Here is an 11,134-nt window from a genome sequence, read left to right on the forward strand (position 1 = left end):
GAATGGGACCTGGGTGACTTTAAATCAAGGGCTCATTAACGCGTAACTGTTGGTTTCCATTTATAAGATGGTTGACGTTGTTAACTTGTCAAGTATTATTGGTGCTTTTCCTTTGTTTCTTTTGTCATGAAGTTTGATTGTAAGCAGGGTATATTTTTAGGAGGCCTGGAGCCGACACTACCGTTGCAGATTCATTACTGAGTGCACATCGATTGTTCACAATGAGCGACTAGCAGGCGCTGGCGGCCGGTGGCCTGCCTGACCTAACCTCTGACCTCCCACCGATCACCGTCAAATTATTGATTGACGTCCAATAGGCTGCCGAATCGCCGGCTGGTAACGCTAATGGGCAGTTTGTTAATTAACGCAAGGCCGCGGAAAGAGTCTGGCTGCTCGTTTTTCGGCGCATCTTCACCTCAGCAATACCTGCCCATGCGCTGGATATGCGCCGTGGCGCCACCGCCGCCGCCCATAATGCAGATGTGATTACCGTCGCGGTCAAAGCCGGCTGCTGCAGAAGGTCAGAGAAACCTAGTTATCCGAGATGAAAGCGCCGACGGACGGGCGCACTCTGTTCGGTTGCGGCGCGTATTTCGGTCAGCCGGAATATTCTGCGCGCCCGAGTGGGCGGCGTTTTTGTTTGATCTGGCGGCGCGGTGGCTCCCTAGGCAGGGATTCCTCGGAGGAGCGCGGCGACCTAATGAGCCTTCCGGTCCGGCCGGTAACCGACTCCGCACGGCCACCGACGCACGTCATAACGCACAGGTTCAGACAGCAGAGAGCAGCGGCTAGCAGAGACACACAACACCCGATTCAGCCACTCAACTGAGCTGCCCGTAATGTGAAGTTGTGGTCATGCAAACGCGGCTACCGACCGAATTGAACGTCATTGTATATCTACGTTACCTGCTTGTTTGTGCGAGTGGTGAGTGTTCTATTGTACTCGTAAAAAGAAGATAAGACATTGAAAAACGCAGGCGTTTGTGGAATTCACTGGCAGTTTCAGAGGAAGCACAAGATATTTATGAATTTTGCTTGTTTTCTCACCTGGAAAAACTAACTTTTGAACTAAAATGAATGCCTATGTTTAGGTGATTTTTTATGCATGGTGATAAGTAATCAATGACTATTGACTAATGTAACTTGCTTACACAACTGAGACTTACCTTACGCATTTAATGGCTCGCACTTCCCCATTATGTTTATCTGACATTCTTATCCGAAGGAAAAATAACCGATGCAAACGTAGTAAAGGTATTAGCCGTTTAGGTATTAGCCGTTTTCACGACGGCCATCTGGTACACATTTGGTGTAGATTAGGTGCACATTTGGTGAGGATTTGGTTCAAATCAGGTTCAGTGTATTTCTCAGTAGCTATCAGCAAGGGTTGCACTAATTTGAATTGCTTATATACATGTACTTGTCTTGTCATATCAACAGACATTGTCATCGATTAACCCGAGCCCTGATGGGGGGGGCATTTTGGCCCCCCCCCTGTGGTTTTTCTTAAATAGCAAGAAAACGGCGGCGCGCAGCGCCGCCAAATTTTGGGTACCTTACCGGGCATCAATTTGACACCTTCACACAAAATTTCAAGTCACAGGTCACCTCAGGTCAGGAGTTATTGAGGTCAAACTGAGGTCATGTTCGAGCAAAAATGAGCAAAAAACATGACATCTTGAAACGCTCACCAATTCTACACTTAACAAGCAATTTTAAAGTTCTTTATGTGGTTGTGTAGAAAAAAGACGGCGCTACAAAACTGCTATCTCGGATTTTCGAAATTTTGGGATTTTGACCCCCAAAAATCAAAAAATTGATTTTTTTTAGAAAAGTCAAAAAAATTCCAATTTTTTTCGAATTTCGAAAAAACCGGAATATTTGTGATAGTCCCTACGCTCTTCAATATGCATACCAAATTTTAGATCGATACCTCTTTTTGGCCAAGTTATAGCAAAAAAACTGTTAAAAATTGATGACGTCAAATTTTGAACTCAATTTTTAGCAATTCTAGACCTCGTAGCGCAAAACGGAGACCACCATTGAACTCCCCGTGACGAGCTGCATCGAATCGATACCCATTTTATGCAAAAATATCAACTTTGAAAGTTGACCTAACAGGGTTGTGCTTGACTCATGAGTCGAGTCAGAGATTTGACTCAACTCTGACTCAGATGAGTCAGGTTTGAGTCGAGTCGGATAAAATGTTGAGCTGTTGAGTTGAGTCAGAGTTGAGTCAGACAAAAATATTAAGGTGTTGAGTTGAGTCAGAGTTGAGTCAGTAAAATAACTTTTGACATTGAGTTGAGTCAAAAACATTTAGGAACATGAGTCAGCTGACTCATCTTTCTAGAAACAATATATAGGTAAGCTTTTCGTTCTCCCCCCGCTTAACAACTTAGGCCTGGCCCTGCTGCCAGATTTTTTTCACCCCCTCCCCCGCTCAACAACTTTTTTATCTGAGTCAATTTTGAGTCAACACACTTGACTCAACAAAAAATTTGAGTCAAGTTTGAGTCAACTCATATTTTCATTGAGCCGCTTGAGTCATGAGTCGAGTCAAGGGAAAAAATCAGCTCCTTGTTTGAGTCAGAGTTGAGTCAGGGCTTTCTGAAGTTGAATGATGAGTCGAGTCGGCAAAATTTTTTGAGTCGAGCACAACCCTGTGACCTAATTTGACCTGACCTTGACCTGACCTTGACCTGACCTTGACCAAAACGTGACCTAAGCTGGCCCTAAAGTCTGTCTGACCCACATCATCGCATTTGTCATGTAAAATGGACCATAAAACATGTATCACACGACACTTTCATATTGTGACCCCCCCAGTGACCTGACCTCTGTGACCTGACCTGGTATCAGTGACCTCAAATAGCAAAATATGTGTTTGAAGAACATTTCTCCACCGATGATTTTCAATGAAATGCATTTTACTCGATTTTACAACGCATTTCTTGAAATGCCTGTAAACGGTGAAAATTCGACCTTTGACCTGACCTGTGACGTCATCGGTTTGACCGAGGTCAATGAAATTGGGTCACAAGGTAGTTCCCCGTTGGGGCTATCCAACACCGTTTACCGCTTGTCGCTATGTTGCGTGGTTCTCGAGATCTGAGGGGGGGGGGCAAAATGGCCCCCCCCCCCATCAGACCGCGTTGCTCGGCAGACCCCATCTGGGCGCGGGTTAACCCACGAGAGTCTGAAATAAATAAACCGTGAAATAAATTCATTACCTATTTGAAGATATGTGTCATCAAAGAGATTAGGTACAGATTTGCTTAGAATCAGGTGCATTCACCAGATAGTCCGTCGTGAAAACGGCTATTGCTTTTCATTTTAACATTGACTGGTGCTAAATGAATCATTCAATTGGCATGCTATGTTCGCCGTCTCGGGTCTCCGGCTCGTTCGTCGATCGCTCACAAAAAGTGTAATATATCACTAGCAATGTTGGAAATAAGGCCCTTTGCTGGTCCCAGTCGGGTCCAAACGATTTTGTTTTCCTTTACAAATGTATACTCCGGCACCTGAAATCTTTGAAATTTCCAGCCTGTGTGATAAAAACTGCTATTATTTCGCCTAAAACATGCAGTTACAGCATTGATACTTGAAAGAATACGTTTTATCAACTGTCACAGTTAGTAGACCAAGCATATGATTTTCCGGTTAAGTGTTCCATGTAAAAGCTGGCCGGTTCTCCGGACAGATTTTACTCTCCAGGACCAGGTCCAAAATTCACAATTTCAATATCGATCACCAGACGTATCTGTATCTGGTCCTCAGGTGGCACCAGAGGACACGTAAATATCGTACATGCCAGGTTCATGGGTGAAATACCTACTAAAGTAAATGTTCAGCATACATTTCAGCGCTATTTATTCACGCATTTATATAAGTGCATAGAAGCCTGTAACGGAAGAAGTAACCCACTGAGCGCTTACTGATTTTTGTTTATGTTTTGCGCCTGTTATTGGCTCTGATTTGATGAGACGCCGGTCGCCCGGCGGCGCGGGGCAGGCAGGTCGGGCAACTTTGACGGATTACGGGCCGTAAAGGTGGCGGGACGGATCGGTCGGAGCACAGGGGAGGGGTGTAACGGAGGAGCGGCGGCGGCCGGTCATCTCGACATTAACCGTATGTTCAACGTCCATCAGGTGATTGAGAGGAGAGCGACGAATCCAAACTGGCGAGGCACATCCTCCCTCACCCGTCCATCGTCCTCTGCCCACACCTGTCTCTCATCTCCCACACATTTCATCCCTCCTCCGCCTACATTCGTCCCTCCTCTGCCCTCACATTTCCCTTCTCTGTCCGCATCTGTCCCTCATCTCCCACATGCATCTGACCTCTGGCCCTCTGCCTATACAGCCGTCCCTCCCTTCCCACACAACACAATCCCTTCTCATTCCTAATTTGACTGATCTGACACAAATGAAGTAGTGATACACGTTATGAAGTTGGTATTAGCAAAATGACTCGGTAAAGTGTTTATTTTATTTTTATAATGATAATTATGTGAAGTTTCAATAGTTGGACGAGGTCATTGGGGGAGGTTTTCGTGACAGCTGATTATCTGTGAATGAATAACTTACTGAAATAGCTGAATGAGAGGGCGTGTCGGAGCATCCGAAAAAAGCAGAAATTCTTACCTATTAGGTACCGCACTATTAATTTTGTTATATTTAAATTAACTAAATAATTTTGTAATTTTGATAGCCGTCCGTCACGTCGTGCTACGATGGCTAAACAGCTTAGCTTGAACGCCGGGAAACCGCAGCACATTGCGTCCATCGACATGGCTCCGGTGTGCTCCCCCCTGACCCACAGTCACCCCGGCCAGACCCCGCCGCGCCGCACCGGTAACCGCTGGCCGCCGACCAGCCTGCAGTATTCAGGTGTCCCCGGCGCCACGCCAGATCCAGAGATATTTCCTCATCAGCTGATACGTTGTCCAGGTGGTCGCCGCGCCGCACCGATCTAAATGTCGCGTGCGCCAGCGCGGCGGCGAATTACGGCGCCGTTGCGACGTGCGGCGGCGCGCTGGCCGTGCGGCCCGACAGATGGCGGTCGCCCGCTCGTGCCTCGCTGTCCGTCGGGGCCGGCAGCGACGCGACCTGATGGGACCGAGCCTAGGCACGTCTAACAGGTACTGGTGACTTTTCGTGACTGCAAAATCAAGGTTGGACGAAAATGTGACTGATGAAAATTTTAAATTGCTCGTATTATACAGGTCAACCGTTTAAACATGCCTAACGCGGACATGATTTTGTGGAAAGTTATCATTCAAAATAAAATGGTTATGATTCTGATAAAGTTTCGACAAAGTTTCTCACTCATCCATCTGTTTGTGTTTTTCTTTGCTTCAAAGTTTCGCTGTCGTGGCGAAGCGAGGCACTCAGACGTGCTTTAGACTGGCAATGTGTTCGAGAGAAAAAAAAAACTTAAATTCGGCATGCCTGACCTTTGTTTCCAACCGGTACTTAGAGACAAATTGCTCGTTCAGGAGAGTCAAGGTGACCGATCAATGACCTCATATTTGAACCTCCAAGGTTGCTTAATTAGCGCCAGAAATGAGCTTATACTATCTCAAGCTCTGTCAAAACGTGATTTTTCACCTTTCTTTTGGGTCCGTTGCCTAGCTCCTGCGTTTTGGACCTGACTGCTTTTGGTTTTGACCTCGTGTTGACCTGATGTGAATACCCGAGTTGATCTTTTGTAAATGAAAAAACAAGTTTTTTTCTGATCACAGGGGTCACCGGTGGACCTGAGACACCACAATTGGATAGGGTTCGCTGTGCCTCACGCGTCCGAGAACATACCTAACTAATGGAGTTTGACATCCTTGCCGTCGTCTTTTGCCACTCAGATCACAACTTGGCTCTGAAGCCAAGGAAGGTTTTCAACCTCCTCTCCCCGAAGCTCGAAAATAACTCGAAACACTCTTGGCTCGAAAATAGCACTTGACAATGATGGTGTGTAAGATATTGCGCGTGGACAAGCATTCGCGCGTGTTTCGTGATATCGGAGATTGGGAGCTCTGCACTGGGATCACTGTATAATTAAGAATGTGCTCGTTAAACCTTTACGATCCCTAAGGCCCGACAGGTCCATTTATCTAGATTTTCTGCGTGTCTTCGACGGTATGCTTAAAGCGCAGCTCTTAAGAAGCTTTCGGATCGCCGAGTGCAGATCAATGAGGTAAAATCTTGGAAAGGATTTTCGGTTCACGTTATTTTCAAAGACATCATGCATTTCGAAGATGTTTGGTTGTCGCTTTCCTTACAAGGAGCGTCCCGCAGACTAACTATCTGCATTCACCGAGTAACTATCTGCCATCAGCGGTGTTGGAACTATTTCTGTTATTGTCCTGTACTGTATTGTATTGTAAAGTTGATTATGTACATATAAACAAAGATAAATTATACTTTTTACATTTCTATTTATTAGACACACACAGGGTTCTCTGTACCTACATGGAGAAGTCTAACACCATAATTGATGCTAGTAACTTCGCTAGTATCACATTTGTGTCCAAAACAAACATTCATCGACTAAATACAAATCATGCATACTGAAAATCATACATCTAAAAGTAATGAGCACCACACATAGGTAAGCATTGCATTTTGATACAATTTTCTTGACTGGTTCCAGTAAACTGTAATAGGGCGATATAGCGTTAATTGGTGACTTCATCGTTCTGTGTTACTTGTCAGTTGTCACATAAATAGTAAGCGTTGTCATTCAAGTTTTTACAGCTTTCATGGAATGTATGTTCAAAGATATCTTATATTAGGCAAGCCTGTGTGTAATTTGTGTTACCTTCAAGACCTACTTCCATGCGCACTTACAACCTTGATATAGGCAAGATGGCTGGTTTGTGTTTCGGTATAAAGTGACAGAGTGAAGCTCGCTCCCGTGGATTAGAGCATGAAACACATCGTCACCAGTCTGACTTTACCGTGTCTCAAACAACATCTCATGTGGTAAAAATGGTGTCACAATATCGAATCTATTGGATCTTCTAAGATAACAAATTAAATTGAACACCATGATTTGGTGTAACATATACCTACTCGAGCTGTCTTTTGATACACATACCATGAGGCGTATGTACAATGCATATAGTTACATGGGCACAACGCCGAATTCGATTTCTAGAAATCCAAATGGCGACCTACCAGACAATCACCTGAATCAAGGCCTGGTCAACTTCACAACTCTATTATTCTTTGATCGACGGACCTGCCTCCTTGTCAGTTTCCAGGCCAGTCCCCTCCACTTCACTGCCGTCCGCCTTTGGCTCGGAGGCCGCAACGGCCGGGCCACCCAGGCTCACAGCTGGCTTCTTCGGCTCAAACATGATTTTCTCGAGGTTGATGAACGGAACCTCAAATGTTAATGAGAGAAGCATGGCTGCAGCGAAAGTGACAATAACGTGGGCAAGGAGGCGGTACGTATAACGGTACGAGTCGAGGTAAACAGTGCTCTTCACAGACCCCTCCACAAGCAGAAGGACGTTGATGTGGATCAGGTATCCGGCGTACGTGAGCCGGCTGAGCGGAATGAAGCCCGGGTAGGAGAGGAACGTGTTGATGGGCCCGCCGTAGCCGGTGACGCAGGCAAAGATGACCCAGCCGACTGCCACGCCCCACGCGGTGCGGTTGAGTCCTCCATAGGACACGGCCACAGCTTTGCTGAACTGCTGCCAGGGCATCTGATAACCAGTCATGCCGAATATCACCGAGATACCGATGGCGAAGGCTGCGACCCAGCCGGACAGCCAGAGCCACGGCTTCAGGGTGATCTGGCGGCCGCGCAGCCTGTGGAGGAGGTAGCCGAGACCGATCCCAGTCAGCCAGACCGTGCAGCGCATCCAAGTATAGGCGTATTGATCCCCCAGCTCTTCAGCCGCTACGGGATCTGGAACGTTCAGCATGAGGCCGGTGGGCGGAAGGTTCTTTACGCTCCATATCGATATGCGAAGAGCTAGGAAGACGACAGTGAGGAGCCCGAGCCAAAGAGCCCCCCACAGAGGCTTCCACACAAGAGGAAGCAGAACTACTGGAGAAAACAAAAACATTTGCATATCTGTGGCCAAGTACCAGGTCTGCGCAAGGCATTCATCCTTAATAGGAGTGTAATTCTGGATGTAAAGCAGGTTACGCCACCAGTCAGTCTGACAGAGGTCTTGTTGAAGCTCCGCGGTTCTAGCCCAAAGAGGACCGTTTCCAAAATATACAAATATGGTAGCAGTAACTGCAATCATGATGGCTAATGGCGGTGTCAGGCGTAAGTATCGATGCAGGTAAAACATGAATATGTTAAACTTTCTTCTTTTCTCGTAGGTTCCACAGAAGCTGTAAGCCAGCACAACTCCAGACAGAAGGTAGAATGTGTCCACACTTGGTGACGCATTAACGACTACCTGAAACGCAACCGTTCTGATCCAGTCTAGCGCGACGGAGATGTTCTGATCATAACTAAGCAACTGCAGTGTGGCATGTCCCATGAGCACCCAAGTCATGGAAAAGAACCGAATGCCGTGGATACACCTCAGCGTCCCTTTACTTGTCGACGTATCCAACAGCTTTTTGGTGTTGGTGTAAAGGGAAAATGCGACCAGGACTCTTTGCCAGGTGGCCAGGGCGGGCGGCTTTCTCTGTTGCATCGTGGCTGGCTTGGGCTCGACGACATGGAGCATCTGTGGCAGCCGCGAGTTGGGACTGTCCACGACGGACGTCATCCTGAGCTTGTCGGCCTGCCGCTCGGCCCGGTATCCGAGCCACACGTCCAGCGCCGTGCCGACCAGCAGCAGGACGCCGACCAGCGCCAGCAGCGTGATGACCACGATGTCGGCCGGCTGCAGGTCCACCGTCTGGTCGGCCACCTCGGACGTGAAGGCCACCACCGTGACGTTGTCCCCCAGCATGCTCTGGAGACCCGTCTGCACATCGGCGCTGGAGCAGCTGGACGGCACACACAGGCCGATCACCCCGGTAGGTATTCCCAGGGTGGGGAGGATGAAGATGGTACCAAGGCCGTCATCCTTTTCCTGCCGCCATCTGCCGACCTCCTCGTCACCAACCGACGACACAGGGGCCGGTGCCACCGTCACTGGCACATACCGACCGGTGAACTGGAGCTCCTGGTCGTCCAGATCTGGGTACGTGTCGTTGTCCAGGCTCGCCTTCACCAGAAAACACTCGTCTCTGCTGCCGAACACGTTCAGGTTACCCACCAAAATGCCGTCTGGGAGCTTGCCGCTGGCATCAAACACTGCGAAAAGAAATTTCTTTCAGAATGCACATCACACAGCTGTTCGAGTGTTCGAGATGACACGTAAGCTAGCTGGATAGCCAATGCTTATTCGCACATAGGCGGCTGTGGGCACATTGTCACACATACAGACGAAGGAATTGAGCCAGTCTAATTAGAACGCACGGTGAGAGGTGTGGCGGAACGGACCCGTCCCACCCCTCACCGTCCGTACGAACCCGTCCCCACCCCTCACCGTACGTACGGACCCGTCCCCACCCCTCACCGTCCGTACGAACCCGTCCCACCCCTCACCGTCCGTACGGACCCGTCCCACCCCTCACCGTCCGTACGGACCCTTCCCACCCATCACCGTATGCATGGACTCTTTCCAAACCTCACCGTCCGTACTACCAAACTGGGAGTTTGATAGTATAATAGGAGCTTATGATGACCCCCACACCCCTCACCGTGGTAGTGCTAAGCTATCAAAACTACACCGAAGGGAATTCGTGCAAAAATGTGGTGGGCGTTAACCGTAGAAGTGGTAAGCTACATTCCTACGTCCTCAACACCCAAGAACCATTCTCAAAACTATGTAATTTGTCTTTTGAATGCTCAATTTGTTTGAATCTTTAGTTCGGAACTTAAAATAAGTTAAGAAATTAAACTTGAGCAAACATCACCAACCAGAATGCTTGATGCAGAAGCAGAATGCAGAATGCCAGAATGCTTGATAGTAATATTTCATGGAGAGGCATTAAAATAATGAAGAACTACTTTTGTTGCGAATAACATTACCAATAAAATGGAACAAACAATAAACACATAAATTGATGTCTAAACAATGATATGTAAAAACATCTAGACTACTGGAAACACAACCTAAAGACACCGCAACCAGACAACAATATTTGCGTATGTCTTGGAAGCAGCACACTACATGTATGTAAGAAATACTTACTGAGTTGCGGCCACCCGGTCGGCGCTCCGGTCGAGAACTGCTCCCAGTAGATCTGTGTGTGTCTCTGACAGAGAGCACTGTCCGAGTACAGCGTCGGCGCCGCCATCCGAGAGACGAAGCCCTTGCCGCCGGAGGGCAGCGTCCTCTCCTCCAGCAGGTCGGTCAGCACGTCCAGGGTGGCATCCAGGTCGGCGAGGGTCAGCTCCTGCAGGCGCGGCCGCGGCACCAGGTTGAACAGGCGTCCGTCGAGGGCGGCGTCACCGCTGCCGGCCGCCGCCGTCACCGCCACCAAGACGGCCGCCACCGTCATCAGCGGCGGCAGCAGCGGGGCGAGTCGGGTCATGTCCGGGGCTGGTCGGGGGCGACGAGACGGTCCGCGGGCTGCTGCGGCCGAGACCGACTGGCCGGGTCGGTGGAGCGGCAGGCGGCTATAGCTGACGACTTATCGGCTTATCGCGACCTCACGTCATCAATGTTATCCGTTCTATGAAGCGTCTGATAAGGAAAGATGTTGGCTCTATGATTGGCTCAATGTTTAAAAAAGGAATAAAAAAGAAAAAGGAAAAGATATAAATATACCTAGGTATGTAGCATGCTGAGAAGAAAATGTCTGGGTTCCGTTGACATTTTCACCATATACAATAGGTATGCATTGTATTTATGTCCTATACATTATACATAAGATATCTTATGGCTTTATAATCAATGACCCTCAGTGTTCTCTAGTCACAATGAATTTGAAAAGAGGAATGCCAGGAAACTTGGTAACACCTCAACCCGCTACGGGCCGGGGGAGGGGGTGTTTGAACCTATACTCTGGTTTGAACACCCCTTGCAGTTTTTGGCACATCTGTACAGGCATGCACCTTTTTAGCACATGTAAAAATTTCAGACCCAGGTCTCTCAAGTTAA

The 11,134-nt window shown here is 48.1% G+C and overlaps 1 protein-coding gene across 1 annotated transcript; it reads right to left on the bottom strand.

Annotated features, from left to right (window-relative positions):
• Positions 1–6,419: 6,419 nt before the first annotated feature.
• On the bottom strand, positions 6,420–10,635 carry LOC122380135 (nose resistant to fluoxetine protein 6-like). Its single transcript, XM_043362985.1, has 2 exons — positions 10,223–10,635; positions 6,420–9,279 (listed from the first exon to the last, which is right to left on the bottom strand). The coding sequence occupies exons 1-2, from the start codon at positions 10,563–10,565 to the stop codon at positions 7,226–7,228; spliced, it is 2,397 nt and encodes a 798-aa protein (XP_043218920.1). The 5' UTR covers positions 10,566–10,635; the 3' UTR covers positions 6,420–7,225.
• Between the last annotated feature and the right edge of the window lie 499 nt (positions 10,636–11,134).

The sequence above is a fragment of the Amphibalanus amphitrite genome, unplaced genomic scaffold (assembly GCF_019059575.1).
Source record: "Amphibalanus amphitrite isolate SeventyFive unplaced genomic scaffold, NRLGWU_Aamphi_draft 000009F_arrow, whole genome shotgun sequence".
Lineage (NCBI taxonomy): Eukaryota > Metazoa > Arthropoda > Thecostraca > Balanomorpha > Balanidae > Amphibalanus > Amphibalanus amphitrite.